At 48.3% G+C, this 26,166-nt stretch overlaps 1 protein-coding gene across 1 annotated transcript in view; it reads right to left on the reverse strand.

Moving 5' to 3' along the window:
- Nucleotides 1-26,166, reverse strand: part of LOC115456733 (calcium-binding protein 2-like) — a 78,646-nt gene that overhangs the window by 12,466 nt on the left and 40,014 nt on the right. Inside the window, exons 2-5 of the mRNA XM_030186004.1 lie at nt 24,443-24,473; nt 9,541-9,675; nt 8,564-8,673; nt 4,415-4,562 (exon numbers count right to left, since the gene is read on the reverse strand). Of these exons, the coding sequence (XP_030041864.1) occupies nt 4,415-4,562; nt 8,564-8,673; nt 9,541-9,675; nt 24,443-24,473 (424 nt within the window). The remainder of the gene's footprint in view (nt 1-4,414; nt 4,563-8,563; nt 8,674-9,540; nt 9,676-24,442; nt 24,474-26,166) is intronic.

Raw genomic sequence — 26,166 nt, forward strand, 5'->3', positions numbered from 1 at the left:
ATGGCCATACAAGAAAGGTAAAGAAAATAATTTTATTTTTAATTTAGGATAAAGTAATATGGTACCTGTGTTAATGAAGTTTCAGAGACCAATACTTCCTTCCTTAGGTCAGGCAAGGATACCGCAACAGCATTATACTGACCTGAGGCAGGAGGTTTTGGCCTCTGAAAGCTCATTGAAAAGGGTGTTAGGCTATTAAATAAATTTTCTGAAATCTGATGCACTGAAAAGCAGCACTTTACCCTGTGTGACAAATGCATCTGATTAGCGTGACTAAATTTTGCTGGGGGAGGGGGGTAGAGAGAAAATTTTGTGCCCACCCACTTTGGGTTCAGGCCCATCCAAAATTGGCAGTCTGGCTACGCCACTGTTTCAACCACAAAGAAGTCAGTAATTGGATTCAAGTTCCACAACACATACTATATTAAAAAGCTTTTGGTGTTCTCCTTTTAGATATGTAGCAGTTTCTACTGGCTGTTTGCATGATTCACAGTCAGTCTCTGTATGACACAAAGCGTTGTATTTACTCTTGTCTCTGATTCATTGCTTTTATGGGTAATCATGCACTGATGAAATAATGCATCTTTTGTATGTTTATGCTTTTACGCTGCATGTTATTGTCTTCTAGTTGTAGTCTCATTTTAATGTCTTACTTCTATTTATTCGCTAATGTGTTACAAGGAAATGTGTTTTATTATGATTTTGATGAGGTTGTACTTTGATTTTAATTACATTGAATTAGTCATAGATTTAGAGATGGGATTAACTAGTGAGGTAATTAAATTTGCTGATGACACAAAGAGGGGCATAATCGAATGGGGGCGCCCATCTATAAGTGCGCCCATCTCTAATGATGGCCCCGTAAAGCGGCGTACCCGACCGTATTATTGAAACAAGATGGGCGGCCATCTTTCGTTTCGATAATTCGGTCGGGGCCAGCCAAATCTCAACATTTGGGCTGCCCTTATAGATGGCCAACATTGGTTTTCGCCGATAATGGAAACTAATGGCGGCCATCTCAAAACTGGCCAAATCCGAGCCATTTGGTTGTGGGAGGAGCCAGCATTTGTAGTGCACTGGTCCCCCTGACATGCCAGGACACCAACCGGGCACCCTAGGGGGCACTGCAGTGGACTTCACAAATTGCTCCCAGGTGCATAGCTCCCTTACCTTGTGTGCTGAGCCCCCCAACCCCCCCCCCAAAACCCACTCCCCACAAGTGTACAACACTACCATAGCCCTTAAAGGGTAATGGGGGGCACCTAGATGTGGGTACAGTGGGTTTCGGGTGGGTTTTGGAGGGCTCCCATTTACCACCACAAGTGTAACAGGTGGAGGGGGGGGGGGGGTGGGCCTGGGTCCACCTGCCTGAAGTGCACTGCAGTACCCACTAAAAACTGCTCCAGGGACCTGCATAGTGCTGTGATGGAGCTGGGTATGACATTTGAGGCTGGCATAGAGGCTGGCAAAAAATGTTTTTTAATTTTTTTTATGGGTGGGAGGGGGTTGGTGACCACTGGGAGAGTAAGGGGAGGTGATCCCCGATTTCCTCCGGTGGTCATCTGGTCAGTTCGGGCACCTTTTCAAGGCTTGGTTGTAAACAAAAAGGGACAAAGTAAAGTTGGCCGAATGCTCGTCAGGGCCGCCTTTCTTTTTTCCATTATCGGCCGAGGACGGCCATCTCTTAATCACGCCCCTGTCCCGCCTTTGGTACACTGCCGACACGCCTCCTTGAACTTTGGCCAGCCCTGCGACAGAAAGCAGTTGAGGCCGGCCAAAATTGGCTTTCGATTATGCTGATTTGGCCGCCATTAGGAGAAGGGTGCCTATCTCCCGATTTGTGTCGGAAGATGGCCGCCCTTCTCCTTTGAAAATAAGCTGGAAAGTTACTCAAAATTGTTAAATCGCAAGAAGATTGTGAAAAACTGCAAGAGGACTTTATGAGACTGAGAGACTGGCCATCAATGTGGCATATGACATTTAATGTGATCAAGTGCAAAGTGATGCATATAGGAAAGAGGAACCCATACTATGGCTAAGCGATGCAAGGTTCCACATTAGGAGTCGCTGCCCAGAAAAAAGATCTAGGTGTCATCACTGATGATATGTTGAAATCCTTTGCTCAGTGTGCAGCGGCAGCTAGAAAGCAAATAGAATGTTAGGTATTATTAGGAAAGGAATGGAAAACAAAGTGAGAATGTTACAATGCCTTTGTATTGCTCCACAGTGCAACCACATCTCAAATACTGTGTGCAAGTTTGGCCACCACATCTCAAAAAAGATATAGCAGAACTAAAAAGGTACAGAGAAGGGTGACAAAAATGATAAAGGGGATGGGACAACTTCCTTATGATGAAAGGCTAAAGTGGTTAGGGCTCTTCAGCTTGGAGAAGAGATGGCTGAGGAGAGATATGATAGAGGTCTATAAAATATTGAGTGGAGTGAAATTGGTAGAAGTAAACCGCTTACTCTTTCCAAAAATACTACGTCTAGGAGGCACACAATGAAGCTACTATGTAGTAAATTTAAAACAAACCAGAGAAAATATTTCTTCATTCGACGTGTAATTAAACTCTGGAATTCATTGCCAGAGAATGTGGTAAAAGCAGTTTGTTTAGCAGGGTTTGGATAATTTCCTAAAAGAAAAGTCCATAAGCCATTATTAAGATGGGCTTGGGAAAATCCACTGCTTATTTCTAGGATAAGCAGCATAAAATCTGTTTTACTGTTCTGGTATCTTGCCAGGTACTTGTGACCTGGACTGGCCACTGTTGGAAACAAGATACTGAGCTTGATGGACCTTCGGTCTGTCCCAGTATGGAAACACTTATGTTTTTATGTTCTATGTTTATATAATAATTATTATTTATTATATATCAGGTTTAATTTGATGTTTTATTTGATATTTTATTCAATTGACAGGTGCTGCCCCTGAAGCAGTCTGCAATAGGTGAGATGTGGCCATGTTGAGCTATTTTAATAAAGTATGCCTTTTTAATCTCTTCAATCCTAAACCCCACTTTTCATGACTTCCATGTGGTGCAAAAAATATGAAGGACTATGAAAAACAGAGACCAGGTTAGGCTTACAGAGGAGGTAATCCAATCAACTTTAGTCCAGAAGTTGTTCCATTCCAGAGTTCCTCCCTCAAGCCCAATATCCGTAGCACACACCTCTTGGAGACCTCCACAAGAAGGGAAACAACGTTTTCTCATCTTTCCATAAAAGGCCAAGACAGATGCCTGGCTAGGAGGGATTCTCTGCAAACCTGCAGCACATTGGGGCTGCCTTCTACTTTCTGAGACACAGTGTTTAAGCTGGATCCTTTAAAAATGCTCTGTGTTCCTCAAACCCAAATCTATTACAACCTCTTGGAAGGACAGTATTCCCCCTTTCAGTTATCCCACATTTCATATCTCAGCCACCTGCCTTTGTGGCCACACTATGCACTTCATATTAATTCTCAGCTGGGGACTATACAGAACTGGGGCCTTCCCACTTTTACTGCACTGTACAGCAAAGGTCTTATCAAACAACGCCAGCTGAACATTCATCAGGAATTACAATAAGCAAATACCATTAAAAGATGAAAACTACAAAGACAGTACTAGCAATGATGATGAGAGAACAAATGTGTCTTTAGCATCTTCTGAAAAATTAAATAGTCCTTCAAATGTTAAATCTGGACAGGAAGACTATTCCAGAGATGAACCACTAAGAAACAGACCTGATTTGAATCTATCATGCTTAAATGTTGACGTGACCGAGAAGTAAAACAATTATTTATGATCTTAAGCTTTTGTGATAAGTCCTCAGGACAAGAACCAGATAAAAACTTAAAAACCAAGCAGAACACTTTGAATCAAATTCTTGCCTGAACTGGCAGCCGATGCAATCTTTTAAAGGGGAAGCATGCTCATACTTAGATTTGTGAAAGATCAGTCTCACTGTGGAGTTCTGGACCAATTGACGCTAGGCAATTTAATTCTTGTAAGAACCTGAATGGGGATTGGAGCTACCAGTTCCTAATCCATGATTAACCAATTAGGGGGTGTGAAGTCAGCTACATCTGGGGTGATCCACTGGGCTTCAAATGTGAGGAGAAACACTCACTGGAACAAGTAATACTCAGGGAACCCAAAGCAGCTTAATCCTGTACTGCAGCCTCTAAAGATGCACTACTGGCCTCTTTGGGACTGTCCCTAGTAAAAGAAGGGATTATATTAACATTATTCTCTCTCTCCAGCTACTGTTTCTCTCGGGTGACCAGTCCTGGTTTCACTTCACTGTAATTGAAGACTTGCATTCTTGCTTTTCTTTGGAAAATAACAGCTACAAGTCGCACGGTAAAAGCAGGACTAGATTGTCCACTGGAGCCAATGGGCAGCCTTGCACCATCCTCACCACCTCATACCTTCAAAATCCACCAGTCCATCCCCATTCAGATCCACGTCCTTCACAATCTCATCCACCTCTCGGTGGTTCAGCTGTTGTCCCAGCAGTTTCTTCATTGCTTCTCGCAGTTCTGCCGTGCTGATGCACCCATCACCATTTGAGTCAAACTGGCAGCAAGAGAGAGAGAGACGCACTTGGTTAGCAGCAGGCCATGAACTTACACTATCAGAAAAGGCAGGACCTAATGCTGTGTGATGAGTTGAGCTTTGCATTGGCAGCTGCTCTGTGACCCACAGTAGAAAGGCCCGGAAAATGCAAGTGGTCAAAACTGACATGAGTGTGAGAAATTCCATAGAAAAGATAAATTAACATCTGTAATCTACACAGTTACCACAAGATAGCAGCATTGCCACATAATTTACAGGCTTTGTAAGAAAAAAAATGGCTGATACAAAACAATACATAACAAATATTTGTCTCTCAGTTTGCTGTCTCTGAATGGGTGACATTCTCATAGAAAAACAGTTATCATCTTAATTGCATCAGTCACTTCTCTCATCTTCTATGACATTACCCTCTTATAATTCTCAGGCTGACTTTTACTTGCTGGGCTGGAAAGTGCTGGGATACTGCAGAGGCATAATTCATAGCCTCTGAAGGGGGAGGGGAAGGGGGTAAGAGGGAGTCACAGCCATCAATCAGAAATAGAATGCGGGCATACTGGGGCCCTGATGCTCAAAGCTTAACATGCTTGCAACATTTGATTTAGACTGGTAGTAGCCAGTCTACCGCACACGTTATTCAGCATCTAATGTCCAAAGCGGTTCTGCATTGCTTCTACCATTTGCAGTAGCAGCTACAGATAATCCTATGTAAATATATTACAATGAGCTCATTAGTATTAAAATGAGCATTCTGCGTGATGCACAGAAAGGAGTGCCTACCTTTAACGTTCAAAATGTTCCGGTAGATCTGGAGCTGTCGTTGGTCCTGATGAAGCAGTCTGTTTACATTGTTTAATAGCATTTGCACATATGTGTTAAATATGCTATGTGCATGTATTATAAGTGTGTGTTCCACACGTGACAGTAGTATGAAAAGGTTGTCATGGAACATTTGTTAGTAGAACCTGCAAGTGTGTGTGAAATGTGTTATGTGCATGTATTATATGCGTGTGTGTGTCCCGCACTGCTACAGTCATACTGGAACCCTATGACACGGTTGTCGCCTTTTTTCCCTGGGCATGCATATAACATCGACACTTACCGCGAGACTGTTTTTTGCATGTGCAAGGTGCTTTGCCTACCAAGCCTCTTGCAGAATTTCTGTGCATCTCATTTGCATCCGATTTCCTTTGAGCATTGATCGCTGTTTCAAAATCAGTATGTTCAACCGCGGATACAGATGCACACAGTATTTAACGGCGACTTTTCAGCATCAGGCCCTGGGTTGTGGAATGAACGCTAATCTGTGACTCCCAACCAAGAATCATTAGTACAGAGGCTGGGCTAGAGAGGGAAACACAGGAGGGAAACCCTGGGTGGTTGCAAATTTAGGGTCACTGTGTCTTGATATGGATATATTATGTATCAAATCTGATATATGTACATCATTCATATATAAACCTAGCCAGCACAGTGCACTTAACATATGTAGTGTTGTCGTTTTCCTCTCCCTTAGTTTACAGGGAAAAACCACACAAAAAAAACCCCCCACAGTATATGAACAAGATTCATATAGTGTTGTTTTTTTTTATATATATAAAAAGTTTCTAAACAAGGCATCAACTACCCATTCCAACTCTTAAGAACTATTAAGTAAGAATAAACCATTAAAAAACAAACAAACCAAAAACATGAGTGACGTTAAAATCCTGGCTTATAAAAGAAAAACATCACGTTTTAAACAAAGTGCCTGTAAATAAAAGACCTGCTCAGCAGGGGGAAACTCCTGGGCCAAAATGACAATTTAAAAGCAAAGGGACTGATTATTCAGCCTACAGTGGTAGTAAGCCGCTCACAGCCACAGGCTGAAATAAACCTGGATATATAATGCCAGGGCACATCTGGCTTCTGGCATTGAATATCCGGGTATCTGTGGTCACCTGGAAGTTAACTGGGCACCACACAATATTCAGACTGGTGCCCAGTTAACTCAGCGGATAGACAGCTGCTTTGCTGTCCTAACGTTTTCCACATACTTAGCTGGATAGCGGACTGAATGTCGCTGCTATCCAGCTAAGCTGTGGCTCCACCCAAACTGCACACAGAATGGCTGGTGAGATCAATGTTCAGCGGCACTACCTGGATAAGTTCATTGAGTTTAACCAGGCAGGTGCCTCTCCTGCCTGGTTAAACCCCATTGAATATCAGGCTCAAATTATTTTTAAAAAGTATCTTCCATTCCATAGACCTCCATGGCCTTGTCCTCTTAACTATTACAAAATCATCCCAGACCCACTCAGTAGTGGCTCAGTGAGTTGTGAGCATTTACTGGGTAGACAACAGCCCACAGAATGATGACTGAATATTTTTTTTTTAATGGGAGGGACAATTTTCCCAGTTTGCACATTTTCCAGATGAATTGCATTCCTGGTGGGGGTCACAGGGCACTAATCCCTGGGTTGTACAGACTCTTGTTCTCTGCTCGTGGCTTACACTTTGGACTGGATTCAGTAAATGGCACAAAAAATTAGGTACCAATTAAACTAATTTGGGGATAAACTACCAACCTACCGGAGTACCGGGCACCAAAAAGTTAGGTACCAATTAAACTAATTAGGGGATAAACTACCAACCTACCGGTGCTGGGAAAAAAACAGCATTCAGCACTGTTTCCACGCTCAGCTTTGGTCGTGAGGACTGCTGAAACCTGGTATAAATCCTAGCGCACAAGCTGGGCACACTTCCACACAAATTCTATAACACAGCACACAACTTTTCAAAATGTCCCCTTTTGGGTTGCATGCTATGGGATTTGGGAGACCTGTGTTATAGAGTAGCACGTGAGTTACGCAGGCAAAGCTCAATCGATGTCAGTTAACGCCAGTAATTGATTGTTAGCATCCAATTATTGCCTGTTAAATGCTTGTTAACCAACTGAGTTGCACAAGCAGCTCAGAATCACGCCCATTTTTGGACAACCAACATTCAGTGAGCTTTATAGAATCTAGGGATTTATGTTTGATCTTAGCCAGAAAGTCTGAGAAATGAGAAGGGTACCTAAATTAGCACGCATGTGAAATATGTGAGTACATCTTCAATGCTTCAACTCTCATCAGGGCTGCCGAGAGACAGAGTCGGGTCCAGGGCACGGTCGCCACCGCTGCCCCGCCCCACCCTGCCACTCGGGCCACCGCCGCTGCCCCCTGCCCCCCTTACCTTCCTGCCCCTCTTCTCCTCCCTCAGTCTGTCACTCTCGTTGCTCTTGTGTGCCAGGACCCAGGTTATCGCGTTAACAGTCCCCAGAGCCAGCCCCCCCCGGGAGGCTGGGCCAGGGGAATCTTGCCCCCCTGCTCCCCCCCCCCTTCTCGGCGGCCCTGACTCTCATCACTCACCAATCAGTCACCTCAGGCTTTGATCCCCAAATCCAGCTCACAGGTTGGAGAGTTTTTTTAAAGGTGAGGCGAGCTATGGGGATGGAAGACTTCATGGTGATCAGTGACTGTACAAGAGCAGGAGCTGAAGCCTTGAGAAAACCCATTGCTGCAGACAAATTTCAGACTTGGGTTAATTCAACCATTTTTCTGCATCACACAGATGTGGAGGCTGGTGCAAGAGACATGCATTGCTCTGCTGGAGACATGGGTTTGATCTGTAGACCCAGGATCTGGTCATAAGGCCAGCAGGAACCTAGGGATGCTATGGATGAACATTCATATGCCCAGCTAGGGAAGTGGGACGGGGGGGAGGTTAATCCTACCCATTGTACAGCAGACACCTATGGCTGAGATTGAAGGTTTATACATACTGGGCTCCAAAGGGAGTTGCAGTCTGTAGCCTCGTATACAGGACTATTGCTGCAATGAGGATTATAGGGGAGTGGGGGTGAAGGCATAAAAATGTGAAAAATTCCCAGGTGGCTGTGAATGAAAGCTAATGGCAGAGTAGATTCTGACTGAGCTGAAAGCTCAAGAGGGCATGAGAAAGATGACATACAGCATTCTTACCTCTCGGAAAGCATCACGCAGTTCCTTCATGCCAATCATGTCAGCTGTCTCTGCCAGCATTTTTGGACCCATCAGCTCCACAAAATCTTCAAAATCTACCTTTCCTCCTGCTACAGGTTCAGAGAAAAATCAATGAGCCCTGGTGGAACATTAGCTATATACTTGCACAGTAAGATAAAGCTCTCCTCTTCTCATTACCATTGCTCCCTCTTCCATAAAGTATTATATTTATTTGTTGCATTTGTACCCCACATTTTCCCACCTATTTGCAGGCTTACATAGTACCGTCACAAAGTTGTATAGTGATCGTATGAGGTATAAGTGGAGGGTCGGAATGGATGAAGATTGCGTGATGTCCTGTTCGATCATAGTCATGCTGTGTTGGTAAGTGAAGAGGGTTACGTGGGGTCATTGGGGTAGGCCTTTTTGAAGAGGTGACACAGATACTACCATCTCTTGATGTCAGAAGATAGGGGTTGGAAATACTGAGCACAAGGAAGAGATATACCAAGGATTACCCACATAGCAGGCAAAACAAGACAGACCTTAAGGTCTAGCTACGGAATTCAATGAAGATGATGCTGACAGAGATCATGGATGTATGCAGAAAGGAGCTGAATCTTAGGGTTTCCATTACTGAAGGGCTCAGTTGAGCCTGACCTACAGTAGGGTGGGAATGTGAGCAACTTGCTGGGCTGAGCCTGGGGTGCTTGCTGCAGACTGAGAGTGTCAGTGACTGGCTAGGCTGAGCTTGAAGTGCTAAGAGCTGGGAGTGTCAGAGCCTGATGTGCTGCACACTCTGAGGACCAGCAGCTTTCTGTTACAAGCCTGAAGTGCTACCAACTATTTTGTTACTTCTATGTTTAATGATAAAAATTACAAAACTAATGATCTCATCTCCTGTAGACTGACAATAATAAGACAAGGGTGAGGTATGTTACATGTGTGGTGTGAGGATAAATTCTAGGGCAACTTACCAATTTGCTGAGATAACTCTATTAACTCCATCTCAGTTGGCATGTAACCCATGGTGCGCATGCACTCCCCCAGGTCTTTGTAGCTAATGTATCCATCTTGATTCTTATCAAATTCTTTAAATGCTTCCTTTAGTTCTGGGCATGCAGAAAAGAAAAGAAATAAAAGGGGTTTGGATTGAAAACTCTCCAAAATCCTCCCTTACTCCCTACATTCTCCTCAGTCCTCAAAACTCCTCTCTCTACCTAATTTGAAACACAAATTAGTGAAAAGCAAGTCCCGGCCAGTACAAGCTCAAAAAGAAAAGAATGGCACACGTTCCTGCAATATGCCAGGCTGAAAATTGTGCCAACACTTTTCACAGGATCCCACAGTCACTCATATGGGAAAAACATTCAGCATGATGGATCCTTCACATTCTCATCTTCAAATGTGGTATATATCATTCAATGTAAAAAGTGTGAAGAAGGGTGCTATATTGGAGAAACAAGCCAAATGCTAAAGACAATCAATTTACATAGACATAATATTAAACATGACAATGCCAACCAGGATGTCACCTCTATTGGACAGCACTTTACAAAACCAGAACACTGCATCAATGATCTTATGGTAAGAATATTAAAAGGAAATTTTAAGACAATCCAGGAACATAAGACCTTTGAAGGCAAAACGATAGAAACATGACGGCAGATAAGGGCCAAAAGCCCATCCAGTTTGCCCTTCTTCAGTAACCACCAACTCTTTCTTTCCTAAAGGATCCCACATTCCTGTCCCACACTTTCTTAAACTCTGACACACAGTCCCCATCTCCACGACATCCACTGGGAGGCCATTACATGCATCCACCACCCATTCCATGAAAGAGTATTTTCTTAGATTCCTCCTAAGCCTATTTCCTCTTAACTTCATCATATGCCTTCTCATTCCAGAGTTTTCTTTCATTTGAAAAAGGCTCACTTCCTGTACATTAATGCCATGGAGGTAATTAAACATCTCTATCATATCTCCCAGCGTATACATGTTGAGGTCCCTAAGCTTGTCCCTATATGTTTTATGACTGAGTCTGCTTATCAATTTCATAGCCACCCTCTGGACCAACTCCATCCTGTTTATATCCTTCTGTAGGTGCAGTCTCCAGAATTGCACACAGTACTCTAAGTGGGGCTTCACTAGAGACTTATACAAGGACACTATCACCTCTTTTTTTCCTCATCTCTCCCCTTATGCAGCCAAGCATACTTATAGCTTTGACCGTCACTTTTTCTATCTGTTTGGAGACCTTAAGGTCATCAGACACAATCACCCCCAAGTTCCACTTTTCTTTCGTACACAGAAGCACTTCACCCCTGTAATAATAAAAATAAATGTTGTGTTACACAAATCTGACCAGCAGGGTGCACCCAGAGACCTTCGGGACTCAAGGAGCAGCCAGATTGTTGCCAGGCCTTCAATTCTGCCTGTGTGGCCGAGGCTTGTAAAGCTTCATACAGCTCATTCCCGGTCATTGTTTTGGGCACAGAAGTGTCTACAACCATAATAACACCTCCTGTGCTATCATTATCATAATTAAGGGGTGTTTCAGTAACTTCTTTAGCTAAATCATCTGCCAGTAGTTATTCATAGCTCACATGATGTTAAGTATCTTTTGAACAAACATATTAGTCACATGACTCCTTCACGATTGCATAAATATCAAGTGGTACTGCTTAGTATTGTACAACGAATACAACCCCTTACTTCAACAGAATTGCAACGTTTCGATCCCTTGATTACCATGAGTGAAAGGACCGGTTTATTTCCTCACCAGTGTACTATCCAGTTACCCTCACTGCCTGCTTCTTTAAGTATTCAATTTGAAATTTTACATACGGGCTCAGTCTGGTTTACGGACGGATTCCGCCAAAACGGTAACGTAGGTTTTGCTGCGGTACATTACACTGTTGATGAAATACCTATTGAAATTGTACAATATAGACTTCCGGACACTTATACTGGCCAATAATTATTATATTATTACACCCCCTATATTGTACCGTTCCCCTGGATTTTTATAACCCAAGTGCATGACCCTGCATTTCTTAGCATTAAATCTTAGTTGCCAATTATTGGACCATTCTTCAAGTTTTGCTAGATCCTTCCTCATGCTATTCACACCCTCCGAGGTGTCCATCCTATTACAGAGTTTGGTATCATTCGCAAACAGACAAACTTTACCAGACAGCCCTTCCGCAATGTCACTCACAAAGATATTAAAGAGAGCCGGCCTGAAGACTGACCCCTGCGGTACACCACTGATAACATCCATTTCCTCAGAGCAAGCTCCGTTTACCACTACCCTCTGTATCTTCCCATTTAACCACTTTTTAACCCAGTCAGTCACTTTAGGTTCCATACCAAGGGCACTCAGTTTATTTATCAGTCGTCTGTGTGGAACCATGTCAAAGGCTTTGCTAAAATCCAAGTATACCACATCTAGCGCGCCTCCCAAGTCTAACTGTTTGGTCACCCAGTCAAAGAAATCAATCAGATTCGTCTGACATGACCTGCCTCTAGTGAAGCCATGCTGCCTCGGGTCCTGCAGTCCATTCAATTCAAGAAACCTCACAATCCTCCAGTTTAGAAGTATTTCCATAAGTTTGCTCACCACTGAGGTCAGACTGACATGTCTATAATTTCCAATCTCCTCCTTACTTCCTCTCTTGTGCAGAGGCACCACATCTGCCCTTCTCCAGTCCTCTGGGACCACTCCAGACTCTAAGGAAGCATTGAAGATGTCGGAGTTCCTTGAGCACCCTCGGATGTATGCCATCAGGCCCCATCGCTTTGTCTACTTTTAGCTTAGCTAGCTCCCCATGAATCAGTTCTAGTCTTTCATACATCCATCCCCATTTGCATTTGCTTTCTGCAGTCCTATGCCCGGCCATTCATCCGTGAACAGAGAACAGAAATAATAATTAAGCAGTTCAGCTTTATCCTTATCAGCTTCTACATATACCTCCCCCTCAGCTTTGAGTCTCACAATGTTATTTTGGCACTTCCTCTTGTCACTTATATAACTGAAAAATGTCTTGTCCCCCAATTATACCGTATCGGCTATCTTTTCTTCCATTTGTCTCTTTGCATTCCTGACAGCTTTTCCAGCTTCTCTTAGTGTTTCCCAATATTTTTGCCTGTCCTCCTCTTTCTGAGTCATCTTGTAATGTATGAAGGCTAACCTTCTTTCCCTTACCTTTTCAGCTACTACGTTAGAGAACCAGAGCGGTGTTATTTTTCTCGTACTTTTATGTAATTTTCTAATATAAAGGTTTGCCACCTTTAAGATAGTTCCTTTCAGTTTCGTCCACTGCTGTTCTACTTCCTTCAGCTATTCCCATCCAACTAACTCTTTCCTGAGAAATTTCCCCATCTCGGCAAAGTTAGTTCTTTTGAAATCTAGGACCTTCAATCTCGAATAAGCCCTCTCCTCCTTTGTCTTAATACTGAACCACACCATTTGGCGATTGCTATATGCCAAATGATTAACATCAGAAACATTCTCTCTGTTTGTGAGCACCAGGTCTAGGGTAGCTCCATTCCGCGTAGGTTCCTTTACCCACTGCTGATGAAATATTTGATACCCACCAGACAGGACTTAACAAAGATCTGGGTTTCTATCCCACTACAAACCATAAAATTCTACTGCTTTGTCACTCTGTTATCAACCATCCATCTCTCCCTGTTTCTCACCTAACCCACCCCACCCTCTTCCTATGAGACTATCATCAGAATGCTTTTGTGTTTCACTTATATATTCTGGTATTTGTCAACATTTGCTCATTTTTTGTTCCGAAGAAGAAGGGTTACCTTTGAAAGCTAATCAAAAAATGCATTTAGTCCAATAAAAAAAGGTATCATCGTATTTTATTTTCTATGTTTTGTTTTAATTTGTATTTATTACCATTCAATCTGCTCTAACCCAACCAAGCTCTATCCTCATCCATCCAAATTTTTCTGACCTCTCCAAACTCCATCCAGCCACATACCCCCCACCTTTCTCCTCCAAAGTACCTCATGAGAAACACCTCAGGAAACTAAAACGTCAGGAGATAGGAGGCAACTGAAAACTGGTTAAAAGATAGGAAACAGAGAGTAAGACTATCGCGGTCAGTTCTCCAGATGGCAAAAGGTCACTACTGGGACATTTACTGCTTAACTTATTCAAATATGATCTTGAAAAAGGAGCAATGAGTGAGCTGATTGACTTCCAGGTGACACAAAATTTCTCAAAGTGGTTAAAATGGCAGAGGATTGTGATGAGATGCAAAGGGATCTTGTGAGACTAAGAGATTGGATATAATACAACCAGCAGACTGAAACCAAATTGTAGAAAGTATGTTTTTATACAGCACACAATGAAACTCTGGAATTTGTTACCAAAGGATGTGATCAAGGCATCTAAAAGGCAGGATTCAATAGTAACAGATGGCCGATAAATATCAGTATCAGGTGGCTAGAGTCAGACCTGCTGTTTTATGCAGAACATGCAATGTACCTCCTCTAGGCCTATATTTAGGATAGTACCTTCTGCTCCATGCAGGTTATACCCCTCTTTGTCTTTTTTAAAATGTGAAAGTCAATTGCTTTGCTTTGATCTTGACTGGTAGGGTTACTCTGTATTTATCTCACACCATTTTATTTCTTTATTTAAAACATTTCTAAACCACTCTATCCAATTGTACTAGGCGATGCACATCATAAAACATTTCTTATATAATAATTCTCACCCCCAACGTTCTGTCTTGCTGCCTGTGTTCATGGCTGAGTTGGTCTGCTAGGCTCCAAAGCCCAGGCTGACGTCACATGCAGCACTGACCAACCGCATGACAGCAGCACGAGGCCCCGCCCCTGCCGCCCTCGCTGCCACGCCCCTCCCCCAAGGTCACCGCCGCCGCTCACCCCTCCAACTCCCCCCAAGGCTGCCATCAATCCCCCCCTCCACCCCCCCGAGGTCGCCACCGCTACCCCCCTCCACCCCCCACGAGGTCGCCGCAGCCACTACTCCCCCCTGTCAGGATTGAGCTGGACTCGGGACCACCCTAGACAATGATTGGTGACACCCCCCTCCACCCCCCCCAAGGTTGCCGCCCAGGCCCAGCCACTTTCCCTCCAGGCCCGCCCACCCAACACAGACCTGCCAAGTCTCCCGCGAAACACGCAGCACCAGCTCCCATTTCCGGCCACTGCTGCTTCTCCTGTTGAGCAGCAGCAGCCGGTACAAAAACAAAAACAGCTGTTAATTTAAAAAGAAAGCGCGGCACCACAGGCAGCCATCAGGCATTGGCTGTTGGCTCTGCAGCCGCTCCTCTCACCTCTCATGTCACTGCCCCTGGAGGAGAACCCCGGAGGAGCGCAGCGACGTGAGAGGCGAGAGGAGCGGCTGCAGAGCCGACAGCCAATGCCTGAAGGCTGCCTGCGGTGCTGCGCTTTCTTTTTAAAAACAGCTGTTTTTGGTTTTGTAGCGGCTGCTGCTGCTCAACAGGAGAAGCAGCAGTGGCTGGAAATGGGAGCTGGCACCGTGTGTTCCGCGGGAGACTTGGCAGGTCTGTATTGGGAGGGCGGGCCTGGAGGGAAAAAAGAGGATAGAGAGAGAGACACAGGATGGAAGAATCGGGAGAGGGGGGTAGACGGATGGAAGGATGGGGAGAGAAAGAGGGAAAACAGATGGAAGGGTGGGGAGAGAACGAGGGAGATGGATGAATGGATGCAGAGAGAAAGGGGAGAGACTGGAAGGGACAATGAACAGAAAAGGGTAGAGAGATAGAGAGACACTGGATAGAAGGAGGGGGAGAGAGACATTAGATGGAAGGATCAGGAGAGAGGGTAGATGGGTGGAAGGATGGGGAGAGGAAGAGGGAAGAAGCTGGATGGAAGGGTACGGAAAAAAAAGGAGACACTGGATGGAAGGATGCAGAAAGAAAGAGGGGAGACATTAGAAGAGGGGGTCCTGAGACCAGAGAGGGGGAGGGGTGTCCTGAGAGGGGGGGTGGAGGGGGTCCTGAGACCAGAGAGGGGGGGGAAGGGGGTCCTGAGACAAGGGAGGGGGAAGGGGTCCTGAGACCAGAGGGGGGTGGTGGTCCTGAGACCAGAGTGGAGGGGGTCCAGAGACCAGAGAGGGAGGGGGGAGGTATCTCTGTCTCACACACACTCTCTCTCTCACACACACTCTCACTCACAGACACACTCGCACCCACACTCACTCTCTCTCTGTCACACACATACACTCACACATTCACTCTCTCTCTCTCTCTCTCTCTCTCACACACATACACTCACACATTCACTCTCTCTCTCTCTCTCTCTCTCACACACAGTCACTCTCACACACACACTTTCAAACATACACACTCCGAGGAAAACCTTGCTAGCATTCGTTTCATTTGTGTCAGAAACGGGCCTTTTTTACTAGTACATAATAAAACATAAAACCAATACAATAAACAAACAAAAAAACAATACAATGTATCATACTGAATATTTTGGACAAGTTCCTGGAGGAAAAGCCCATAAAAAACTAATAGTTAGGGAGACATATGAAAGTCATTCTTATCCCTGGAAATGAGCTACAATAAATAGATCTATTTTTTGGGATCTGTTGGGTACTTGAGACCTGGACTGGTTACTGGACGATACAGGATGCTGGGCTTGATGGACCTATGCTCTGACTCAGTATCGCTTTTCTTATGTTTATTATACCAAAATTATCATTCCCAAGGATAGACAATGCTCAGTACTACCTTATAGAAGGAGGAAATAGAGAAAGACATCTGGACAGCAGTGAGGAACCTCTCTAGGTGTCCCGTTCCCCGGTCCTACCTGTGCTCCAGGGGGAGGGGGCGCTGTTCAGCGACCCCCGCGACGCCCGGGGTGGCGAGGGGGGACCTCCGGGAAGACCGACGCGGTCGCGGGGACCGGCGACCCGCTAGAGCGAGCGCCGGCCTCGGAGAGCGGGGCGTTGCGCCAACGAAGATGGCGGCGCCAGCATCGATGCCTCCAAGGGCGGACCAGCGCACAGGCTCCGCCCATCTCATGCGGGATTGGTGCGCCGGTCCGGAGGCCCCGCCTGGAGAGCGGGCCGACCAATCCCGAGGCCCATTGCCTCCTGGGGTCGGGTTGGTTGGTTCCTCTCCCGGGGAGGGGGCGGGACGGCGCGATATTTAAACCTGGAGACAGGGGAACTCACTGCTTCCGGTTCGTTGGTTGCTGAAGCCGTCACAGTGGTTCCCTGTGCTAACTTGCTAGCTGTCCTGCTAGCCCTCCTCCAGAGACTGTGACTTTTGCTAGCTGTCCTGCTAGCCCTCCTGCGGAGATTGTGCTTTTGGCTAGCCGTCCTGCTAGCCTTTCCTTCAGAGATTGTGCCTTCGGCTAGCCGTCCTGCTAGCCCTCCTCCAGAGACTGTGACTTTTGCTAGCTGTCCTGCTAGCCCTCCTGTGGAGATTGTGCTTTTGGCTAGCCGTCCTGCTAGCCCCTCCTTCAGAGATTGTGCCTTCGGCTAGCCGTCCTGCTAGCCCTCCTCCAGAGACTGTGACTTTTGCTAGCTGTCCTGCTAGCCCTCCTGCGGAGATTGTGCTTTTGGCTAGCCATCCTGCTAGCCCCTCCTTCAGAGATTGTGCTTTTGGCTAGCCGTCCTGCTAGCCCCTCCTTCAGAGATTGTGCCTTCGGCTAGCCATCCTGCTAGCCCTCCTCCAGAGACTGTGACTTTTGCTAGCTGTCCTGCTAGCCCTCCTGCGGAGATTGTGCTTTTGGCTAGCCGTCCTGCTAGCCTTTCCTTCAGAGATTGTGCCTTCGGCTAGCCGTCCTGCTAGCCCTCCTCCAGAGACTGTGACTTTTGCTAGCTGTCCTGCTAGCCCTCCTGTGGAGATTGTGCTTTTGGCTAGCCGTCCTGCTAGCCCCTCCTTCAGAGATTGTGCCTTCGGCTAGCCGTCCTGCTAGCCCTCCTCCAGAGACTGTGACTTTTGCTAGCTGTCCTGCTAGCCCTCCTGTGGAGATTGTGCTTTTGGCTAGCCGTCCTGCTAGCCTTTCCTTCAGAGATTGTGCCTTCGGCTAGCCGTCCTGCTAGCCCTCCTCCAGAGACTGTGACTTTTGCTAGCTGTCCTGCTAGCCCTCCTGTGGAGATTGTGCTTTTGGCTAGCCGTCCTGCTAGCCCCTCCTTCAGAGATTGTGCCTTCGGCTAGCCGTCCTGCTAGCCCTCCTCCAGAGACTGTGACTTTTGCTAGCTGTCCTGCTAGCCCTCCTGCGGAGATTGTGCTTTTGGCTAGCCTTCCTGCTAGCCCCTCCTTCAGAGATTGTGCCTTCGGCTAGCCGTCCTGCTAGCCCTCCTCCAGAGACTGTGACTTCTACTAGCCGTCCTGCTAGCCCTCCTCCAGAGACTGTGACTTTTGCTAGCTGTCCTGCTAGCCCTCCTGCGGAGATTGTGCTTTTGGCTAGCCATCCTGCTAGCCCCTCCTTCAGAGATTGTGCTTTTGGCTAGCCGTCCTGCTAGCCCCTCCTTCAGAGATTGTGCTTTTGGCTAGCCGTCCTGCTAGCCCCTCCTTCAGAGATTGTGCCTTCGGCTAGCCATCCTGCTAGCCCTCCTCCAGAGACTGTGACTTTTGCTAGCTGTCCTGCTAGCCCTCCTGCGGAGATTGTGCTTTTGGCTAGCCGTCCTGCTAGCCTTTCCTTCAGAGATTGTGCCTTCGGCTAGCCGTCCTGCTAGCCCTCCTCCAGAGACTGTGACTTTTGCTAGCTGTCCTGCTAGCCCTCCTGCGGAGATTGTGCTTTTGGCTAGCCGTCCTGCTAGCCCCTCCTTCAGAGATTGTGCCTTCGGCTAGCCGTCCTGCTAGCCCTCCTTCAGAGACTGTGACTTTTGCTAGCCGTCCTGCTAGCCCTCCTACAGAGACTGTACTTTTGGCTAGCCGTCCTGCTAGCCTCTCCTTCAGAGATTGTGTCTTTGGCTAGCCGTCCTGCTAGCCCTCTTCCAAAGACTGTGCTACTTGCTGGCCGCCCTTGCCAGCTATCCTCCAGAGACTGTGCTACTTGCTGGCCGCCCTTGCCAGCTATCCTCCAGAGACTGTGCTTTTCCCTCTCGGAGTACTAGCCGCCCTTGCTAGTCCTCCCTTAAAGACTGCGTTACTGACTACCAGCCAGGTCAGCCGTCACCCCGCGGTTCCAGCAGTCCTGCTGGCCGCCTGCAGCTGAGGGCTCAACCCTCGGTGAACGGCGGTCGCCGCGGGTGAAGATTCGGGGTGCTCGGCTGTCCTCTGGGGCCTTGCGGGGCCTTAGGGAACCTAAGGGCTCACCAATAGAAACAGGACAGGAACCGGAAGCCATGAGCTCGCCGACGCAGCCTGATCTACGGGACCTGGCCAAGGTACTTCAGCAGCAGCAGGAGCAGCTGAACGCCCTGTCTTGGGCGCTCCAGAACGTATGCTCTCAACTTTCAACGCTTCAGGTACAGAACCAGGCCGCTGCGGTCCAGGGGGCCGCAGCAGCTCCCCGTTTGGGAGGGTTCCGCACGGGACCTCGGTTCCCTGAACCGGCACGATATGATGGGGCCCCCGGAGGTTGTCGGGGGTTCCTCAACCAGTGCAACCTGGCCTTCCGGATGCAACCGGAGGCATTTGCTTCGGACCAAAGTAAAGTGGGCTACATTATGGGCCTCTGTGAAGGGAAAGCCCTGGCCTGGGTGGCCCCACTAAACGAACAACAGGACCCCATCTTGGATGACTACAGTGAATTTCAGCGCCGGTTCCGGATGGTGTTCGACCTTCCTGGCAGACCATCTTCCGTGGCGTCGGAACTGCTGCGGATCCATCAGGGTGAAGGGACGGTGGCCGATTATGCCATTCGCTTTCGGACCCTAGCCACGGAGCTGCGTTGGAATCCGGAGTCCTTGATGGCCATTTTTATGGAAGGGTTACAAGAACGGATCAAGGACGAATTGGCAGGACGAGAGGTCCCAGGACAATTGGATGCCCTGATTTCGCTCTGTATACGAGTAGATACCCGGTTCCAGGAGCGAGCTAGAGCCCGGGCGGAGCGGCAAAAGTGGGCGCGGGGGACGTCCCGGATGGGCAAAGGGTCGTCTCCTCGCCGTGGGAACCGGGACTCCAAGGAGAATGGGGAGGAGCCGATGGTAATGGGCCGTCAACGGCTGGCTCCCTCCGACAGGAAGAAACGCTTGTCGAACGGATTATGCCTCTATTGTGGTGAGGCTGGACATTTCATCCGGACCTGTCCCGCCCGGGCGGGAAACGCCTCCCCCAAGGCACCTTGAGGGGAGGGGTCTTGGGGCACTCCGCTCCCCTACCGGACTCCCTGATAACACTGCCGGTAATGTTACGATGGCACGAGACCACGATCCAGACCCGGGCCCTGGTGGACTCTGGGTCAGGGGGTAACTTCATCGGGCACGAACTGCTGCAACAAATGGGCTGGCCTACCCTCCCGCGGAGGCCGGTGCTGCAAATAACCTCCATCCAGGGAACTACTCTACCGCAGCCGGTCACGGAGATCACCCCCTTTTTGGGATTGCAGGTGGGGGAGGATCACCGGGAGGAAGTTCAATTCCTGGTACTATCCCGGACCATTCACCCAGTGGTCCTAGGATTGCCGTGGCTACGGTGTCACAGTCCTGTTATTGACTGGACCGGGGGAAGTATCCAGGCTTGGGGTAGTTCCTGTCAGGAGAACTGTTGTAAGGGCCGGACCGGCAGCTGCCCTGCATTAAATATTGTGCCTGGTGGGGGACGGGTAGAGCTGGGCTCCCTGCCTATGGATTATAGAGACTTTGCAGATGTGTTTAGTCCAAGGGAAGCGGAGGTGCTACCGCCTCATCGGTCCTTCGACTGTGCCATTAATCTGATGGCAGATACCATGCCACCTCGGGGCCCGGGGAGAGTCCAAGGTAATGCAGGAATACATCCGGGAGAACCTGCGGAGAGGGTTCATCCGGCCCTCTACGTCCCCTGCCGGGGCGGGATTCTTTTTTGTCACCAAGAAGGATGGATCCTTGAGGCCCTGTATTGACTATCGAGGGTTAAATGCCATCACAGTGAAGGATCGCTTTCCTCTACCGCTCATTCCCGAACTCTTTGACAGGCTGCAAGGAGCCCAGATGTTTACTAAGTTGGACTTGCGGGGGGCCTACAATTTAGTTCGAATCCGGCAAGGGGACGAATGGAAGACGGCCTTCAACACCCACAAGGGACATTTCGAGTACCGGGTGATGCCGTTCGGCCTATGTAATGCCCCTGCGGTGTTTCAGCGACTTATCAACTATGTGCTTGAGGATTTGCTGAACTCCACGGTGATTGTATACCTGGACGACATCCTGGTTTTTTCCAAAGACCCCGCTGAGCATACGGGCCACGTCCGCGCAGTGCTGCAACGGTTACGACAAGCACGTCTATTCGCTAAACTCAGTAAGTGCGCCTTTCATCAGCGGTCGCTACCCTTTTTAGGACACATTCTGTTACCCGGGGGGCTACAGATGGAGCCGGACAAACTCCGTGCAATTCGGGAGTGGCCACAACCGCTGGGATTGAAAGCACTACAACGTTTCCTGGGATTCGCGAACTATTATCGCCAGTTTATCCCTCAGTATTCTCAACTGACAGCTCCGCTGACGGCGCTCACCAAAAAGAACGCGAAAGTCTGGGATTGGCCGCTAGAGGCGCAAGCGGCCTTTCGTCAGGTAAAGGAGGCGTTCAATTCAGCGTCCATCCTGTTGGCTCCAGATCCCGAGAAACCTTTTATTGTGGAAGTGGACGCGTCCGCCTTAGGGGCCGGGGCAGTCATCTCTCAAGTCAACCCCGAAGGCCGGCGTCAACCTTGCTCCTTCTTCTCGCGTAAATTCTCCACGGCAGAACGTAATTATACGGTAGGGGATAGAGAACTCTTGGCATTGAAACTAGCCCTGCAGGAATGGAGGCATCTGCTGGAGGGAGCGGAACACCGATTTACGGTGATCACTGATCACAAGAATCTCCTGTATCTTCAAGAGGCTCAGCGGTTAAATCCCCGACAGGCCCGATGGTCGTTATTGTTTGCCAGATTTCACTTTCAGTTAGTGTTTCGGGCGGCTACTCAGAATACCCCGGCGGACTCTCTCTCCCGAGCATTTGAGGTTCCTGAGGAGACCAAGGAGGTCCACCCTATGTTAAATCCGGCATGTCTCAGTGCGGCTACGGGGGAGGTCGCGCCGACAAAGGAGTTAGTGCCGGCCGCCGACCGAGAAAGAATAATGCAATGGGGACATTCATCTAGATGGGCCGGGCATTTCGGGTATCAAAAGACCCTCCAGTTCATTGCTAGACAGTATCAATGGCCTCATATGAGGCGGGATATTCTCCAATTCGTTACTACGTGCCCTGTGTGTGCACGGACTAAGCCACTAGTTGGGCCTCCCGTGGGGGACCTGCAACCACTGTCCGTACCGACCGCCCCCTGGACGGAGTTATCCATGGATTTTATCACCGACCTCCCCAGCTCCCGGGGTCACACCGTGATTTGGGTGGTGGTGGACCGTTTCTCCAAAATGGCTCATTTTGTTCCATTACCAAGCCTTCCATCGGCGGCATCTTTAGCACAGTACTTCAGTCAACACATTTTTCGGTTACATGGGCTGCCCATTCGGATCGTCAGTGACCGAGGACCCCAATTCACCTCACGCTTCTGGAGAGCCTTGTGCACGGCTTTAGGGGTAGAGACTCACTTTTCATCCGCCTACCACCCCCAAACCAACGGCATGGTCGAAAGGATTAACCAAACATTGAAAGGATTCTTGTGGGCATTTGTCAACAAACGTCAAGATAACTGGGCCTCTCTGCTTCCAAGGGCCGAGTTTGCATATAACCAGAGTGACCACTCATCCTCAGGACACTCTCCGTTCTTCTTGGTATACGGACGACATCCTCGGCTTCCAGCCCCGTTCCCTTCTACAGCTGTAACCCCCGTGGGGAACCAAACTCTAGCAGATCTGCAGAAGGTCTGGGAGATGGCCCGGGAACAACTACAAAAAACAGCTGCCAAATATAAAGTCTTTGCAGATCGCCGCCGGCGACCCGCCCCAGTGTTCCAGCCGGGGCAGAAGGTATGGTTAAGCACAAGGTACCCGAGACTCCGGGTGCCCTCCCGGAGGTTGGGACCTCGGTACATTGGACCTTTTGCTATCCAAGCACGAATTGGAACAGTAACGTACCGGTTGCGGTTACCGAGGACCCTACGGGTACACAATGCCTTCCACATTTCCTTATTGAAGAAATTTTGTGGGTCCCGATGGTACCCTCACCAACACGAGGATGAAGCTCTCGAGGTTACTCCTGATCCGGAGTATGAAGTGGAGGAGGTGCTAGATTCAAAGAAGCGGCGAGGAAGGCTGTATTATTTGTTATCCTGGAAGCATTTTGGTCCCGAAGACAACTCCTGGGAGCCCGCGGCGAACGTCCATGCGCCAGACCTGATCAGAGCTTTCCACGCCCGGTTTCCGTCTAAACCCGGCCCCGGGGGAAAGGGGGCATCCGGGGAGGATACTGTCCCGTTCCCCGGTCCTACCTGTGCTCCAGGGGGAGGGGGCGCTGTTCAGCGACCCCCGCGATGCCCGGGGTGGCGAGGGGGGACCTCCGGGAAGACCGACGCGGTCGCGGGGACCGGCGACCCGCTAGAGCGAGCGCCGGCCTCGGAGAGCGGGGCGTTGCGCCAACGAAGATGGCGGCGCCAGCATCGACGCCTCCAAGGGCGGACCAGCGCACAGGCTCCGCCCATCTCACGCGGGATTGGTGCGCCGGTCCGGAGGTCCCGCCTGGAGAGCGGGCCGACCAATCCCGAGGCCCATTGCCTCCTGGGGTCAGGTTGGTTGGTTCCTCTCCCGGGGAGGGGGCGGGACGGCGCGATATTTAAACCTGGAGACAGGGGAACTCACTGCTTCCGGTTCGTTGGTTGCTGAAGCCGTCACAGTGGTTCCCTGTGCTAACTTGCTAGCTGTCCTGCTAGCCCTCCTCCAGAGACTGTGACTTTTGCTAGCTGTCCTGCTAGCCCTCCTGCGGAGATTGTGCTTTTGGCTAGCCGTCCTGCTAGCCCCTCCTTCAGAGATTGTGCCTTCGGCTAGCCATCCTGCTAGCCCTCCTCCAGAGACTGTGACTTCTACTAGCTGTCCTGCTAGCCCTCCTGCGGAGATTGTGCTTTGGCTAGCCGTCCTGCTAGCCCCTCCTTCAGAGATTGTGCCTTCGGCTAGCCGTCCTGCTAGCCCTCCTTCAGAGACTGTGACTTTTGCTAGCCGTCCTGCTAGCCCTCCTACAGAGACTGTACTTTTGGCTAGCCGTCCTGCTAGCCTCTCCTTCAGAGATTGTGTCTTTGGCTAGCCGTCCTGCTAGCCCTCTTCCAAAGACTGTGCTACTTGCTGGCCGCCCTTGCCAGCTATCCTCCAAAGACTGTGCTACTTGCTGGCCGCCCTTGCCAGCTATCCTCCAGAGACTGTGCTACTTGCTGGCCGCCCTTGCCAGCTATCCTCCAGAGACTGTGCTACTTGCTGGCCGCCCTTGCCAGCTATCCTCCAGAGACTGTGCTTGGGCTAGCCGTCCGCTAGCCCTCATTCTGAGACAGTGCTTTCCCTCTCGGAGTACTAGCCGCCCTTGCTAGTCCTCCCTTAAAGACTGCGTTACTGACTACCAGCCAGGTCAGCCGTCACCCCGCGGTTCCAGCAGTCCTGCTGGCCGCCTGCAGCTGAGGGCTCAACCCTCGGTGAACGGCGGTCGCCGCGGGTGAAGATTCAGGGTGCTCGGCTGTCCTCTGGGGCCTTGCGGGGCCTTAGGGAACCTAAGGGCTCACCAATAGAAACAGGACACTAGGAGATAGAAGGGTAAAGGAGGTCACTGCAACATTACTCACCTTCAATCTCTTCTGGCCTCAGATCCCGATCCTAAAACAAAAACAGAAATGTTAGCACCTCCTCCAGCACTCTTTGTTCACATATCCATTTCTCTCCTGTGACTTACTATTCCAATTTGTCATCTGTTCCTAACCAGCTCAGTGCATTATATATCAGCTGCCATTCCCACAACACCAACATCATATGGGAATACGGCTTCTGCCAACTGATCCTAACCAATCTGCATGTGCTACTTCCTGACATCTCCTGGGTGGGTGGGGGGGGGGGGGGGGATTTTTGCCTCACAACACTCTCCAGTAATAAATTCTTCATGCCTTCAGCCTTACCATCACACCTGATCAAGGAACCTTTTGCGATCTGAAAAGTTCATGCATTGCAGTGTACGTTTATTTAGTTAATTATTTTTGAAGGAATTCACTCAAGGCGGTGTACAGCAAGAACAGGTCAAACATAGGCAATAGATGATTACATCAGTAAAAATATTGACATAAATCTTTTTATTGACCCAGTAGAAACCATCACAATTAGCAATCAATCTAATAGTACATTAAGGGCTTGATTCTATATATCGCGATTCAATTTCCACGTGGAAATCAAAGTGTATTCCATAAAGTACATTTTAATTTAGGAGTACATTATAGAATATGCCGAGTGCTGCTTCAAATTTAGTCATGGTCAATTATGTCAACTAAAACATGTAAATTAGGTGCATAGATTTGAAAAACACTCATGACCCATCCATTCCACTCCCATAACCACACCCTCTTTTCAACTACGTGACTTAGAATTTATGCATACCACATTGCAGAATATGCTTAGTGAGTTATGCAGGTAAATCTTAATGCCAATTAGTGCTGATAATTGCTTATTAACATCCAATTAACAATGTTGATTAGTTAATTAAGTTATGCGCATTGTTATAGAATACGCTTTGATTTCCTTGCAGAAATTAAGGCGCCATTTATAGAAACCACGTTATAGGAAGTGCCAGATGGAACTCCTCTCATATGAGGAAAGGCTTAAGAGGATAGGACTCTTTAGGTTAGAGATGAGATGGCTGAGGGGGGATATGATAGAGGTCTACAACATCCTAAATGGAGTAGAATGGGTAAAAATGAACTGATTGTTTACTTTTTCAAAAAGTTCAAAGACTAGAGGCCACTCCTTGAATTTACTAAATGGTACATCTAAAACAAATAGGAGAAAATATTTTTTCACTCAATGTATGGAACGCATTGCCAGAGAAGGTGGTAAAAGCAATTAGGCATGCAACTCCCTCTGTTACATCACCTGGTACCACTGTTCCCTCTAAAATGAGCAGGAGTCTTCTACCTACAGTCCTGCCAGTGGGGGGTGCTGTTTCACTATCACATTTTCAATAGAGACTGATAGGCAGGGTCTGCAGGATTCTAGGGAAGCTGCCTGACCCTAGTGATTGAAAACACAGTATTGAAGCACTGACCTCCACTGGCCACAATGCAGTTGGAGGACTGCCACTCAGCTTATTTATTTAAATTTTGCTCACACCTTTTTCAGTAGTAGCTCTGAGTTACATTCAGGTACATCCAGAGCTTAGAGGGAACAGTGCCTGGCACCAAACCCCACTCATGCGCCTCCCAGGTCCATGCCCCCTTAGAAGCTGTGCGCACAATTTCTTGAATACTAAGGGTAGTTGCATGCACAAATGCTCATTGATGCCATTAAGCACCAATTACCACCAATT

This window comes from Microcaecilia unicolor, chromosome 1 (genome assembly GCF_901765095.1).
Source record: "Microcaecilia unicolor chromosome 1, aMicUni1.1, whole genome shotgun sequence".
Classification (NCBI taxonomy): domain Eukaryota; kingdom Metazoa; phylum Chordata; class Amphibia; order Gymnophiona; family Siphonopidae; genus Microcaecilia; species Microcaecilia unicolor.